The 16,423-nt window shown below is 40.0% G+C and overlaps 1 protein-coding gene across 1 annotated transcript in view; it reads right to left on the reverse strand.

Moving 5' to 3' along the window:
* The window catches only part of trabd2a (TraB domain containing 2A), a 60,586-nt gene that overhangs the window by 21,246 nt on the left and 22,917 nt on the right, over window positions 1-16,423 (reverse strand). The window contains exons 3-4 of the mRNA XM_014002423.1: window positions 5,882-6,028; window positions 5,577-5,751 (exon numbers count right to left, since the gene is read on the reverse strand). Of these exons, the coding sequence (XP_013857877.1) occupies window positions 5,577-5,751; window positions 5,882-6,028 (322 nt within the window). The remainder of the gene's footprint in view (window positions 1-5,576; window positions 5,752-5,881; window positions 6,029-16,423) is intronic.

Consider the following 16,423-nt stretch of genomic DNA (forward strand, 5'->3'; position numbering starts at 1 on the left):
GGTGTACCTAATAAAGTGGCCGGTGAGTGTATATCCTTATTTTGTAAGGAACATGCATTTGTGGAATGAGATGTATGTAGAGCCGTGTATGGGGGTTGCGCACATGAAAAAAAAAATAGCAAAATCTTCTCTGCGAGAAACAGCTTAATTTGATCTTTGTTTTGCCACTTGTTTTGAACTTCTGGTACCCCCATGTGCTGCAAATCAAGTGCCTGATATAAGATTTATTGCCAGAAAGCCTTGTTACAGTGTCCAGCCCATGTCCAGCAGTCATTGTGCAAAGGGTAGTGAAAAAAATATTACAAGATACTCTGAAGTAGTTTTCATTAAGGCTTTAGTGTGGCTACGGGGTTCATTGCATTAAGTAAGTCTTCCACACAGTAGATGTCYAAGTGCTTTGGCTAATTTTATGTCAACCTCTTTCATGAACCTCGTCTCATGGCCCAACATGCATTTTTAAATCCTTCCCCACTGCACAGGACAGCTCAGTAACCAACAAGTATTCACTTAGAGTGCTCCTACCAAGCTAAACAGCAGAAGATCCAAAGGCAAACCCTAATTGTCTGTGAAACCAGTTAAAATGCAGTAACTGTTAGAGCTTGTCAACCACACTGGCAATTACGCTGCCACAAACATTTAAATTTGTGGTTTGGAGCGGAGTTTGAGGAGAATCGTGGTGTGCTAAGCAGATTCGGGGGGAAAAAGCACAGATTTATGCAAGTTCAGCCCGGAGAGAAAAATTCATTTTAGGGAGCGGCAGAAACGGAGCCTCTGGCCCTTCGGCAATATGTAAACACATTATTATACAGAATTCAACAGTGCTGGAGTATGGCAGAGGGGACATGGAGTCAGATAGTATGCGTGAATTAAATTACTGTACCAGATATAGTAATAATTGTTTTCATATGACTCACTGAAAGTAAGGCACTGCTGTTCATGTTTTCATCTATGCTGAGTAATGGGTGGGGTTAGATAACAAARTGGAGCAGCTAGAGAGACTGGGATTTCATGGAGGTATTTATTTACAGGACTTCATTGTATATTAGGAAAAGACAAATCCCAAAAGGAACTTCAAGGCAGAAAAATAAAAACTAAATAGTCTAATATCACAGAATATTTGGAAATGTATATCGTAATGGATAAGTTAATATCTTAAATTAATGCAAGGCTGCTTTTCAAATTTGATCTGACAAATCAAATTATTTGATTTCTTATGTAAGGACTTCATTTCACGTTCAGCACTCTAGATTCTTAGGGGTTTTTTTGTTTAAAAGAAATAAAACGGGGTTCAAAATCTATCTTTTTACCTATAGTTTTGCTTTGTGCACATGTAAAAACCATAACCACAGTTACATTGCAGCTCCTGTAATGTATYCATTTCTATTTTTGCTAACTGCTTCTCAATCAAAAATTTATTTTATCATTCCATATCCCTCACATTTTTTGAAATGACTAATTACTATCAATACAAAGTAATTAATGCTGAATTTATAACTCTATTTTAAAGCTTTTTTTATGCAATGACATATTCAAAACATATATAAAAAATATATTAACAAAAACAAATCGTCTCTGCAACACACTCAAAGTTTTTGTGTCAGCTTCCATAAACACAAAATACCAGGGAACCCCCAAAAGCTTTTTATATCTTCAGTTTTCTTTGGCAAACCCTTGTCTGTTTCAAACTTGGCCGCTTGACAAGAAATAAATGATCATGTATAAACATTTTTGTTAAGTTGTTGTGGCAAAAAAAAAGCTTGCTGAAGGCAAAAAAAAAGATAGCCCACAGCAATTTTCCACATAGCATCAGTCAGGAATCTGCAGGCTAACTCGTGCAAGTTAATGCGATCATTACTTAGGAGGAGAAAAATGTTCAATATGCTTCTGCATCTTCAAACAGCACAACGCTATTTCCTTTCAATCTGATCTGGTGGTTAGACTGAATGCATTGCAAGTAGTTATGGGGGACAAGTCCAGCTCTTTCCCAGAGTCTRGTTACTGGGAGCAAGTTGTGGTGACACTTCGGTAAAAGCAGAGTAGAAAATAATTGAGCCTTTAATCTGTTGAGACATCCTTTTGTACTCATTCAAGGAGGACATGAGATGGTCACTGATAAGTCTCACAGCTGATCCTAACAGGGAAGTGAGTYTGCTGACAATGGGCTCCATTGTATTTTGTGGCTCTGTGTGCATGTGTGCGTATAGATGTGTGTGTCCTCTGACCCTTCGAGGTATAATTAAGGACACATTTTACCAAGGTTGGTTTTGGGAATGACTCCTGGCTGGGGTCTTTATGTGTATGTGTGTGTGTGTGTGCACCCTAACGCGCCCCATCCCATTTCGCGTACATGTCGACCTAACCTGCCCTCCGCATGTCTCGGAGTTGTGCTTCTGGGCTGATTGGCCGTATCACTTTCACTCACCAGCTCACACACACACATAAATACACACAGAAGCACACACCTTTAGAGACCAAGCCCTTGTAAAGGCACCTCCTAAGGGACACACTGTGAAATGTACTCCTTGTTAGGACTTGTGTATGTGTGTGAGTACGCGCGTGTGTGCGTGTCTTAGTGCGTGCGTGTCTGCTTTTCTTCAGCTGTTTCCTGTCAGTCCAGAAACCAGCAGACTGTGAAGGTCTCTCTTTCTACTAAATTCTCACTACTTTTCTCTTTGGAAATGACCAGAGAAGACTTCAGAGATTGAGATCTGATGAAGAGGAATCGAGGCTTCAACATGATTTCTGTGTTCATGTACTCAAAACATTTGAGACTGTGCAGATGTGCGTGCATGGCATAGCTTTTACATTTCTGCCAAAGTATCCAACTCATGGATTTATTGTTTAACCAATGAGTTTTATTTCCTAAAGGCYCTYTCAGATGACTTTTKATGGTTGGAGAGAGCAYCCATATTGTTCAGGACAAGGACAACTCAACAAACTTATGTGTTATCCATGACATGATTAATTTAGGTCAGCACATCAATGAGACTCAGTTTACTAGTGACAACCATTATTTTGATTTCGTAGAAAAAGGATATTTTTAAGGTTGTCCAGCGGACAACCTGTTGACAAAACCTGGTTGTCCGCAAAACATTTTGGTTGTCCAAAAGAATCTCAAGAAATTTTTAATTTAACAAGTATATTTTTCTGTAGAAAAAGTTTATTATACATAACTGTTCTCAAGCAGCCAGGTTGACAGGATCAGCYTGAATAAAACTTCCTCATTCTCTTCTTTGGAATAGAGTATTTAAGGGTCYGGGAGTAAAGCAGCAAAAATGTTGCTAATAAAATCTAGAGGTTACCCAACATTCATAAACTTCTTTCTGCTCTTAGGTCAAACATTTTCATTTAAACAGGAGTGTACTGTGTACATGACCTTATTAAAAGTTACAGTTTAGTGTTCTGTTCGGCTTTACCAAGTTTTTTCTACCTTTCATTTTTTTACAAAACGATGGACACCTGCAGCAGAGAACTTTAATCAAGGWCTTTTTTTTCTTGGTTGTCCACCTGACAACCAGGAGACAGGATCTGGTTGTCCGAAATGAAAATAAGTTGTCTCGGACAACCTAAAAAATGGTTATGTCTACCCTTGATATTAGTTAAAAAKATGTTGCCAAGGTTGGCACGGTGGCTCAGTTGGTAGAGCTGATGCCTCTCAGCAAGAAGGTCACCGGTTCAAATCCCGGTCCGGGGACCTTWCTGGGTAGAGTTTGCATGTTTTCTCCGTGCATGCGTGGGTTCTCTCCGGGTACTCCGGCTTCCTCCCACAGACCAAAAACATGACTGTTAGGTTAAATGATAAGTCTAAATTGTCCCTAGGTGTGAGTGAGGGAGTGAATGGTTGTTTGTCTCTATGTGTGMCCCTGTGATGGACTTGCGACCTGTCCAGGGTGTACCCCGCCCCTCGCACTGTGACTGCTGGATATGGGCACCAGTGACCCACGCAACCCTGAAAAGGAAGAAGCGTGTACAGAAAATGGATGGATGGATGGATGTTGCSAAGGTATACAATTCTGTAATGAATGTTTCTAATAGGCAGAAGATAACCAATGAAAAACTAATACTAATATGAAATTCTATGCAGAAATCTAGCCATAATAAATTGTTCACATTAGCTATGTTTATATGTGCACAATTCTTTGATCGGATTGAAAAGTATTTGGATTAAATAATCTGAATGTTTCATATTTATGGGCAKAAATTTATTAATCTGATCATGTACCTTTGCTAAAAAAAACATTGAAGTTTTACTTCCAGGATGAACATAAACAAACATTGTCTTCTGAGAACCTAAAAAGGACACGTGCCAGGTTTTAATATTGGTGATGACATTACTGCACTCTATGTTCCTACACTTTTGACCATCAAAGTGTGTGATCATTTTGAGCTCTGTCAAAGTTTCTAACATTATATTTATATCGCTAACTGACCAATTTGACTTCCTGACATGTTAGCATATAGTTGGAAATAAGTCAAATTGACATAGGGTGCACATGCACAGTCATGTCCATTTCCTACAACCAGAATAACATGATCAGAGTAAGTGATTACATGGACCCTGTTCAGATTATTAATCAGCATAAACCACCCCTCTCATTCAGATTACAGTTTCTGTTACGATTTGGGCTTGTTTGATTAGAACCCCAGATGCAAGACTAAGTGAAGGTGGCAAAATTGTATTTACAGTATTAAACAAAAACAAAGCGCTGACATGGCAGCAAAAATAAATACAAGGACTTGGCATGAGACAAAAAACATCAACAGGGAACAAAGATCTGACAAAGACTGAAGACAGAATATAAAGCAGAACTAACGAGCAGAAACAAGAAACACCTGGGAGAGAAACATGAGGAACAGGTGAGAGTGGGCGGGGCTGGAGCAAAGACAGGCAGGAGGGGGTCAACAGAGAGGGACAAGAAAGAAAACCAGACTGGAACCAAAATAACACAAGAACCCAGACAAACCATAACAGTTTCATTCTGATCTGAATCAGATCAGGATATTCCTATTGGAGCGTTTACATGATGCTTTTTAATTTCAATCGGCCCATTTGTTCTGATTACTTATGTCAATGTAAACATAGCTATTGACATCCTGCCTCTTCCACTATGGTGTGACGCTCGTGCCCCAGAAGTCAGTCTTCTAAAGCGAGCGTGACACCTCTTGTCAATATAAAGTACCTTAGTGAGCTCCAGTCCAAACGGTGGCAATATTGTGCTGGTTTGTCCACCATGTATTACAGAGAAAAGTTTGAATAAGTCTAAAAGAAATTCACAGCATTTGTCCAAAGCATTGTTTTGGCTGATTGTTTTTTTGTAGTTCCAGGGTGTTTAAGTGTGCAGATATGAATAACTCATTATCTTCATTATCCCATGCATTTTACTTATTTTTCTCTGCACATAATCATAAAACTTTCTTTATTCTTGGTGCCATCTTACCAGTTGAGGTTTTATCATTGGCTATGCATTGTCATCATGCTGTCTGCACAGTCACAAACTATTAAGCTGCATAAAGTCAACCCAAAGATTTTTTTTATTCCTTCATGCAGTTCTTAGMTATTATTCACAAGAACCAACCTGCACCAAAGGCGAAGAAGAAGCTCTTATCAGGGTGCTCCTCAAGCAGTGCCTTGACCCTCTTGCCCATCCTCTCATTCCTCTTGTAAATGAGCTCCTGTCGGAAGTAGCTGTCTATTTCCTGGGCCGTCACCTGCTCGCTGGGAGGCAGCGTCACATTGTTGAAGTTAGGGACCTTCAGTTGCAGGGGTAGTATTTCGATTCAGCCATAAGAGTGAAAAAAATAAGATTTTCAAGACATCAAAATGATGTTTTTTGAGTAGAGAAAAGGTAATATAAGACAAGATTCTTTAAACAGTTCTAACCTGCGAGGTATCATGATTAAAGATGATGGAGTTGAGATCTCCACAGTTGTAGTGCCTGATGAGGTCCTCGGTTGTGTATGGGACCTGTAGGCTTCCTGCTCTTAAAGACTCCTGCTGTAGTAAGGTCTGGTTCAGGGCAAAGATCACCTAGAATGGAACAACAACAATTATTTGCACCTGATGTAAAATGAAAAAAGTATCTCTTATATGTAGAACAATTTTACTAAAGATGACTGTAAAAATACATTTAGATTTGTTTTCTTTATGTCTGTACATCTGTTTATTTAGTTTTGTATGTTTTTTTAAAGTCACTAATCCCAAATGGGTTTGTCACAGTCGCTCCAGCAAAATCAAATAAATATGGTACATACAGTAGACTGTTTCAAACTGACGAACAAAAGTAACATCACATGCATTTTCAATCCCGAAAAGCAGCTTTTGGGTTTAAATAAAATGAATAGACATTTTAAGTGTTGCATTCAGTCCATATATTTAGTCTACGTATATTTTCTGCAAAAACGTTCGCTGCTTTGCTGCACAGGTTCAGCTTTTGTGTGAGTGATAAATCAGGCAGTTTTGGGGGTTGAACCCTGGTGAGCCCACAATAACAAGCAGTGAAAGAGCACACACACACTTAAAAAAAGTTGTACAGTCCACACACAGAGACTGAGGACTCCCACACACAAACACATGCATAACTTTACTTCTACTGAACTTAATTCCCATTGGGGGTGTGTGGGGGGGGGGGTGATTTTTCATGGTTTACTTGTTTCTCAAAGGGAGCAATCAGTCAAAGGAAGATGTGTTTCATCAGCTGTGGAATAATGTAATTGGTGTTCATAAAACGGCTGCACGTTTTTACAATTAAGTGRGAATCTGTGTACAATATGTGATCATCTGCACTGAATTTTAATCAAATAAATTTGTTTTTGATACGCATGCCGGGATGGCAATCAGGAAAGCAACTTTTTTTCTTTTTCTTTTCTTTTTCTTTTAAACTTCCATACTCTAAGGTGCCCTGATGACAACTCTCCCTCTCGGCTGTCCCATTGTGGGATCCTCGGTGCAGCCGAGGAGAGGAGGGCTGCGCGGAGCAGATGCCTTCTTGTGGCGGGACAAAGAACCCCTCCGTCAACCTCTCTTCTGCTCTCCCTCCAGCTTTCATGAGCCGCGCATCAAAGTGGCGCTCTGCATATGAAAAGGGCCCCGTCTTTATGCCACACAAATTAGCCTATCGCCGCCCCTCCCCGACTCACTTCACAAAAACACCCTCACATCTGTGCCATGTCCGTGAAGGAAAGCCCCTCATCTGCAGGGTCTCCCCTTTTTCTCAGCCCCCCCCCCCTCTTTTTTTTTCAGCTTGCCATGCCTTTCAGCCCCTTAAATTATGGTCATGAAGGGAGGTGGAGAAAGGCGAGGAGGTGGGGGTGAAGAGGAGGATCTGTCATATATATGTACATCAATAATAGGACAGGGGTAGCAACAGGAAAGGTGGAGGGGATTGGATTGGGAAAAAATAACTAAAAAACCAGAAAGAATGCAAAAAATAACTAACAAACTGATTTTTTTTCTTTCTGCTTTGAGCGTTCACTTCTGTTAGCGGGTCAGTGGGTGCATTTTCCCACTCGGCTCCTTTCATCAGGTCCCCCGTTTCTTCTACTTCACCACTGCGGTCCCCTAACCCGCCCCCTCCTGCACACAGAGACACACAGACACACCCCTAGCTGATATCAAAGCAAGCAGAGCCAATGAAAGTCAATAATTGTCTTTTGTCATGGAAATGGCCCGTCCTGTTGAAACGGAGTGGGGTGGGTGTGCGTGTCTAGAGCAAACATCATCACAGTTCGATTCCCACATGTGGAGATTTGAAGTGTTCGGCGGCTCAGTTGAAAGCGCTCGCTCTTGAGTATGTTGGGTTAGTGGTGGACTTACAGAAAAGGGCTGGAGAGCAACTTTTGGAGATCGTGTCGAAGACACACTGCAGTAATTACAGATTTGAAAATCTGAATTAGGCAAAAACAAAGTATCCAAATTTTATAATTTAACTAAAAACAACTTGTGCTGTACATATGTTTCTAAAATGGTATACATTTTTAAAAACACTTTGGTTAAAGGCCATGCTGTGTTCAATCTTGTTTTTCTCATATTTGTGTTTTTTATAGGGTTTGCATCACAGTCTAAGTAGTTGCCTCAATTAAGTTCATTTTATTTGTTTAGTTTTATGATAGTATGGCCAATTTTCATACATGTTTGTTTTGTTCTTTTTTGTTTAAGATTTGTTTGCACTAAAACCAAATGAAGGCTCACATGAGGAGGTTTTGTGAAATATTACCTGTTCCTCCACATTATTGTGTGTATTCGTGTGATATCTGATTCTGCAATTATTTTTATTCTGTTCTTTCTGAAATATATGCATGATCATAAATTTGACAATATGGGATTGGTTGAGAAATAAGGTGAAAAGCAATCCATCACAACATGGCAACAGAACATGCTACAAGCTACTTCATTTTTAGCCTATTAATTGTAACATTGTGTAATAAATTATCTTGATATATTTAAAGTAAAAAAACAAAGTCAACAACACATTTTCTCTGCATTAAATGGAAGCTGTATGAGAAGTCTTGCCGCAGACAGAGTATGCTGTAATAAGAACAACATGTAAACACAAAGATGTACTCCTTGTATGGTAAAGCCTTTGGCGAGTTCAGGTTCGTCTAATTGTAACTGCTGGAACTGGATTTAGATTGTTTCACTAACTTAATTTCCAATTCGGTTTTAATGAGATTCTAAAGAGGAGCATGTGTGTGCCTGCATGCAACAATCGTTCCGCGTGGGTGTTTTTTCCCTTTGTCTTAAGACTGATAGTGTGTCCACGTATGAGTGGAAAACCATGTGTTGTAACAAGTGTTTCAAAGGTAGTCTGTGCACACGCACACGCATTTGCTTGCAGCCAATTCAATGAGCCTTGGCTGCCTCCCAAGTACAAATGAAGACCTCCAAACACGACTCTTGTTTCCGTCGGCTTTAGTGATGTTATCATTGTAATACAACTCTATCTCTTCTTCTTTCTGTCATACACACATGAGGCGGCTGAGGGGGTGAAAAGAAGAGCAGAATATTTCTGCCAGAAATGAGTAACAATAAGGCAAACAATAAAAGCAAAAAGAAAGAACTGTTTTTAAATAAGTCTGATGTTTCCAATAAAACCTTGTTGAAAAGCCATGACAAAGATAAAGATACAAAGCAACAGGCAAAGATGGATATTCAGAGCAATGTGTCATTGATGGTATCAGTGAAATGTTAGTCAAAGCAGTCAGCCATAAAACAAGACCCATTAGGATGATTGCAGCTCTTCCAGAACTCCACGAAGCTGTAGGGCCTAGTTCACAGACATTAGCCAGAACAAGAGCTGAGCGCTACAACTGACCTCACAATACCAGGAGTGTTGTTCCGTCTGATCGTGCTCGACTTAATTTTTGCAACCTGTTGAATTCTGTGCAAGTGGCTCACTGTAAAACCGAAATGGGGCAATGAAGGGTTTGCAAGCTGATTCATTTCTACTGGCATCTTTACAAYCTAGCTAAAGAGGGCGCACCAACTGTTTGGAAGTGAAGCATACAACTGTGTTTATCATTGTGTGTGAATAAGCACTTCTTGTGCAATGTGTTCTTGTCAAGAATTTGGAAAAGTAAAGTGTGTGCTGGTGGAAGCAAACATGCTTATTTACTGCCAATTTGAGACTAGAGTAGCAATTTAATTGTTTTTTTCCCTTCATTTGGAGGGAAGTATCTATTTATTTCATTTTCCAGAGTGAAGGTTTACTTGTCTTTGCTTGTTTGATTTTCTTTGCAGGCGTGTCCTTATCTTAAACYATTTCTTCACTTTCAGATGCTTGGACTCTGATTTTATGTCATTCATACAAGATATGTATTGAGCATGCCTGACTGTCCACTATGAGCACTATGTTCTCGTGTCACACAGGCTCAATGAATCACTTTAAACCTATACTATTGTATTGTAGTATTTAAGTACTAGCAGAGTTAAGACCAGGATTAAGTAAGTTTGAATGCCAACTTCCATTGGTAAGGAAAAATATAATTCAAAACAAAAATGGCCCTTTCAAAAGACACAAGGTTAAGTCCATTTAAGAGAGGGGTTTAAGACTATTTAGCGGTGCAGACACTTTTTTAAAATTAATTAAAAGATGTCAACAAGGGAAGATTTGTTCATCCAGCCTTACATGTTGGAGCCAGAGTCTGACCCAGAGCCAGAAAATAAAGATGATAAAACTGTAGCTGTGAAGTCCAGACCTTATTTTGAAGTTCTGTTGCAAATGCTGTGATGTAATASGTCATAGAAAATGTATATTAAACAAACAAAATGTAGATATCTATGCATCAGGAGAGGCWAACTTCAACTTTCCTGCATTCCTACAGACACCAATTACTCAACAAAATGTATTTAATGACTAKAAAATCTGATTTTGTACGATATGTCCCCTTTCAATGCACCCTGCCTTGTTCAGGAAGCATTTGTTGACTTTCTCCAACACACACACACTGAACATTCATAAATCTCTCATCGCTGCACAAGCTTTCACTTTTAGTCTGAAAACCTACAATTTAAACCCAGATACACACACCTGTCAAACTGAATTATCTGTATTGTTTCCACACTCCATCCTTCCCTTGCCTTCAACGTTTTTTTTCTCCCCCGTCCTCCCTTTCCTCCTATGTATTCCTGTCTTCTAGCACATTTTCCTTTACTTTCTTTCCTCCCCACTTTGCCTCTACTTTCATTCACAAACTCATCCTTCCATCATCCCTCCCTCCCGCCCTCTCTCTTTTGATCGCATATATTTCCTCCCTCTCCTCTCATCCATCTCTCCCTCCCTTTTTCCTTTCCTCCTTTGATCTTATATATCCCCTCTATCAGCCAGGTCTTTTAAGATATGACCTCTGCATTCCTCGGGTCACTAATGACCTCCTAGCCGTGTGTGTGTGTGTGTGTGTGTGTGTGTGTGTGTGTGTGTTTATGTGCATGTAAGTGTGTGTACACCTGTACAAGATTAGGTTCTTGCTGTGCAAGTTTGTATGTGCATGTGTACATCTGTTCATGTATAGGTGCGTGTGTGTGCTTGAATGTTTCATCATCATGGATTACAGCAGCCTCTGAGGAGCTCAAAGTGGACCTTTGAAGATGAGTTTATTAATATTTTCCATTACAATGCAAAAGAAAGGAAATACGGGGCCGTTATTTCCTCCACAGATGTAAAAAAAAAAGAGAGAGAGAAATTAAGAAAGAAAAAAAGTCCAAGCCACACTGGGAAAACTCCCCAGGCCTAAAGCTTTGAATATAATGATGACCGAAAATTGTTTTTCCCCCACTTTTGAAAGGAAAAATCCACCCTCAGACATAATTGATATATCCTTTTCCTTTTGATCATTGACAGTTTAATGTATGAATGTTGACGGGCACGACTCTCTCCCACAGTCAGACAGCTGAAGCCTGTGAGCAAACACAAACTTTCTTTCTTTTCTAAATGCGCCTCACAAAGTAAGCTGTCACTGGGAAATAAATATTTACGTGCTCTAAAAGATTGTATTTCAAGCTTCACAGTAATACTGTGGAAGTGTTGCTACTTTTAAAATCACCTGAGACAAGAAAGACCTATTTTAATTATACATTTATTGAATATTTGTGACTAAAGTGTGGGTTAAAATATTACTTGTGATCAAAACTTTGCAGCCAATTGTAACGAGGCCAAATGTGTGGAATGCTTGTGATGTTTTGCTTTTTAAACATTTAATATTTAAGTTGGTGTGCAAACATGCACTTTCTTTAATATCACTTTTCAGTTCTTGTTGAAATGCTAGCTTTTATTTTTTATTAATTTTCTAATGTGTTTACATGGGATAACATTTCCCATTTAAGTCCGCAGTTTACACTGACAGCTATAAAACTGGTGGCCATCACACAAACCACATTTATGGGAAAGCACAAATACACTTCTTCATCCCTTTCCTGCTGTGTGTTCTCTGTCTCCCTCACTTTGTCTCTGTCCAAGACCTGCCTCTCTCCCTCCCCTTCTCAGTCTCAGTCGCCCTGTAAAAACATTCTTGCGGGGTGCATTTACCTTGGTGCCCGGACGCAGCCAAATATTTAGGCTGTCACAGGGAATCAGCCTCAAACCAAATGGCTCAAGGTTTGTGGGTGTGTGTCGGTGTGTGCATATTGGGGATTGTGGTGATTGAAATGCCAACTTCTGAAACCCCCAACTCTTTCCTGCTTCTCTGCTGCCTGAGCAAGCTGCACACAACTGCCAACCAACAGAATATTTAAAACAATGTATTGTTTCATCTCGTGTCAGAAAAGCTGCTTAACAAGAGTTCAATCAAAATGGATACTTAGTGACTTTATGCTAATAATTCTGCTGAATCTCTTCCAAAAATGTGTTACTTTTTTGATATATTTGTCCATTTTTTAAAGGGAAGCACAAGTGACAACTAATTCACCTGTCCTCGCCTGCTCACCGCCACTAAATTGAAGACGAATGTTTGTGAGAGAAGGTGACCACAGACATCCACAGTAGATTTCCCCTGCATCCATCTCCATCCATCACTTCTCCCTTTTCTTTCTCTTTTGCCCTCACAAACACATACAAGCGCAGAAGACACAGCACCCAAACAGCCGCAGAGTCCATCCATCCACTAAGAAACTACACGTGGATCTTACAAACACAGCAAGCCACAAAGAAAACAGTCATCAGTTTCAGAGCCTGTCTGTTGGCTGAAAGAACACAGTGAATTTGGGACAACACACACACACACACACAAAAAACCAAAGCCAGTACAAAACAGCTGCAAACTCTTAGTCCCGGCTTAAGGCCAGATTACGCTCGAACATTGGTAAAGGCACGAGTGAGTTGGGATCATCAACATGTGATATAACTAGAAACAGAAAAGACATTATGGACAAATGCTCTTTAGGATGTAGAACTGTGTATTGGCAAGAATATGGTGATATGATACATATCATGACTAGGGTTGGGTATTGAAAGGGTTTAATTCGATACCGGTGCTAAATAGATACTTTCAAAACGTTATCAGTTCCTAAATGGTATTTAAATCTGTGCCTTAAAAATAAATAACACACACACACACACGCACGCACGCACGCACGCACGCACGCACGCACGCACGCACGCACGTACGCACGCACGCACGCACACACACAGGTTTATGAAGCAATAACTATTTCTGAGGCAAAGCCAAACTTTAAATTGACCAACATATTAACTTAAAACCATTAATAATTTGTCTTTGCACCAAGTATTCTTAAAGCATTTGTTGTAGGTGGAAGTTTCTGCATCTTATTTTGTAAAGTGACACCATACTTTGGACCATTTTGCTTTCGACATCTTGACTTTAATATATATTATATAATTGTTAACTACAGCAGCACCTGTTTAGCCCCACTCCATGAACTCGGTTCTACTCGATTCAGTTTGGGTCGGGTCGGTTCTGCTCAGTGTCCGTGTGTCTCCACACAATGTGTCCCTCACTCTGTGGGTGTGATAATGTGCGGACTGTCCACAGTGGCTTCAACTGTTGTGTTAAAAAATGATAATAATACTAAAAATAAAAAAAATTAAAAAACCTTTGTGGTCTTACAGTTCAGGCTTCACTCTATCTATCTGTCCGTCCGTCCGTCCGTCCATCTATCTATCACAGTGCTGTTTAGCTAAGTAGTGTAACCATGGGCAGCCAGTTTGTTGGAAACTTCCTGTGATCTGCTCAGCTTCGTCTCCTTCACCTCTCTCCAGGAAGTGTTTACAGGTTCTGCCTTTCTGATCACCAAAAAGGCAGTTTTATTTCACCGTGTCATCGTATCATGCCGCACACTCGTATTTTTAAACAAAAGCAGCTCTCTCCATGAGGAAATTTGCTGTTAGTCAATCCAAGAGTTAATCCAAGAGCAGAATTTTGCTGATGTCAAAATCATAGCTGCTGTACTCGCTTCTACCCGAACCACCGGAGAGGAGGTTTTGAGACAGTGCGGCTGTGGCGCGTGCTTGGAGAGATGCAATGGGCCAAGACCAAGCCAAGTCGAACCGCGTACAAGAGCGTCCGTGGAGATTGTGCCGAGGCTGTCACTGTTAACAGTGAACACCAGAGGGCGCAATTTAACAGCTTTCTTTGAGGCACCGAAATAAGGCACCGAAGTTACAGTTGTGTTTCGGTCTGTGTACTACTGTTGATGTTCGCCCCGGTGCCATAGAGGAACCGAGTTTCCGTACCCAACCCTAATCATGYCACAGAGGTCATAAAACTATATATCACAATATATTGCAATACTGTGTAGTAGTAATGTGATCCTGTGATATTGTGATCCAATAGTGATCCATCCTGTGGTTCAATATTTTTTAAACTAACTACAAAGTTGCTGTTTCGCATCATCTTTAATATTTCCTCGGTAATAAATCTGTTTGTTGATTAATCCTGCAGTTGCTTACTGGTGTCATCAGATCATTAACATTTTCTGAGCCACAGAACCGTGGTTTTGTTTCACAAGTCAGTCTACCCGGTTCGGGCCCGGCTCTGATGCTACCTCTATTGGCGGCTCAGAGGTGTGTCAGAGGCGGGCTTACATTACCCCCCTTGTTTTTTCTGAGTGAACCGAGGAGGACAGAACATGTGTCAGTCCCGGACTGTGCTGTCTTATGAATGAGGCTTGTGTTAAGGTCTACACATGCTCCATCCGAAGCTGAACAGTCAACGCGTGGTCACGTCGTTGTTCGGTTTTCGTTCTTGGACACATATTTCATAGCTAGCTCCTGGGAAACCCCTCCCACTGCAGGATACTTCAATGTGCGGAGTTTCTTCCTGCAGATGTTTACAGCTCTGATCTGCCGTTATTTGTCCACAAAACTGTCCTGATTAAAGCACTACATTTCTCTGCAGATGGATTCCCCCTTTTTATCTCCATTCATGAGTTTTTGGCTGTTTGACTTTCTTAATAACTGTCTGATTCCGGATAAAACAGTCGGCTTCTGGAAGTGAATAGTTTTTTTTTGTTTGTTTGTTTGTTTTTTTTGGAAGAGAGTAGTTGAAGCAAAATGCAGCATTTTTAGCATTAACAAACTTGACTAATAGCTTTACATCATTTTTACCTTGCTTTTTACTGTTTGTCTTGATTAATTATTTTAGGCTTTTAAGAAGTGATATGTTACACTGTGACTAACAATGTAACAACCTGTTAGCAGGTTTAGAGGCTGTCTAGGACAGACGTTTGTATCAATGGGACAGCTTGGTACTGATTTGCAAAAGTATTTAGTAAATGTCATGTCAGATAACTGTAAGGAACAAACTTTTAGACTCATTCAGTCTCTGTAGTCTCTTGCTGTACAGGATGATGACTACTTTTTTTTTTCAGACAACCCATTCTCGGCACTGGAAAACAAAAACAGCAGCACCAAAAATACCTCCCCAGCTTTTGACTCCGGACAAATCAAGAAGATGCAGCAGGAAAGAAAAACCCACAATGCTGTTTATGGGTATCTGCAATTCTCCTAAACCACTGGCACAGCTACAGAAGTAAATCACTGTAGGCAAAGCAAACTGAAGAGACCACGTAGATGCCAAGAGCCACACTTGTTCATATTAATCTGTATGAAAACACTTTCAGACAGTTTACATAAGTTCTCTTGTTCTAAAGAAAGAAAAAACACACCAAAAACACATGGTAACCTTTAGCTTACAAACACATCGCACTCATTCAGAATAGTCTGTGTAATGGAAAATAAGAGCCAAACCATCTGAGAAATAGATCTGGGTGTTGTGCCGACAGACTGATCAGCAAAGGAGACAAAAAGACAGACTGACATAAACAGAGGTTGAAAAACCACTTTGAGAGACAAACAGTGAAAGGAAAGAGGAAGTGGTCGCTGCAAGCAAAGAAAAAAAAGGGAATGTGAGAGGCAAAGGTGAAAAGATGGTAAAGCAGTGGTGGTTATTCTGCAGACATCTGCCATGACCCACAACCTCACCACAGACATTCAAAAAACAATGAAGAAAATATGAAACACACTCAGCTGAATCTCACGTGTCCATCTGCTCTCAGTGTGGAGGGTATACACACAAACATGATCCTATCATCTGAGGTTGTGACCAAAATAGCAACTGACAATACATGACAAACAAAATGTAACTCACTTTAAAAAAAAGCTTAACTTAAAGACAAATACAGTAGGACAGTTTCAATAATGTCCCTATTTTCTGTGACATCCCAAAGTATCCGAAGAAAGGAAAGTCAAGAGTAAGGACAGATAACTTGTTCTGTAAATGTCAAATAAACATCAACAGAGTGTAATCAATTTAAGCAATCATTATTGATGGTTTTGCCATCCATCTATTCATCCATTCGTCCATTGGAATCAGATTGTAGGGGCAGCAATTTAAGCATTGATTCCATTGAAGATAGCGGCGGTGGCGGCAGATGTATGTAGCTGTGCAGTATCGCTGCAGGAAAATACATTCC

Source organism: Austrofundulus limnaeus, unplaced genomic scaffold, assembly GCF_001266775.1.
Source record: "Austrofundulus limnaeus strain Quisiro unplaced genomic scaffold, Austrofundulus_limnaeus-1.0 Scaffold13, whole genome shotgun sequence".
NCBI classification, from domain to species: Eukaryota; Metazoa; Chordata; class Actinopteri; order Cyprinodontiformes; family Rivulidae; genus Austrofundulus; species Austrofundulus limnaeus.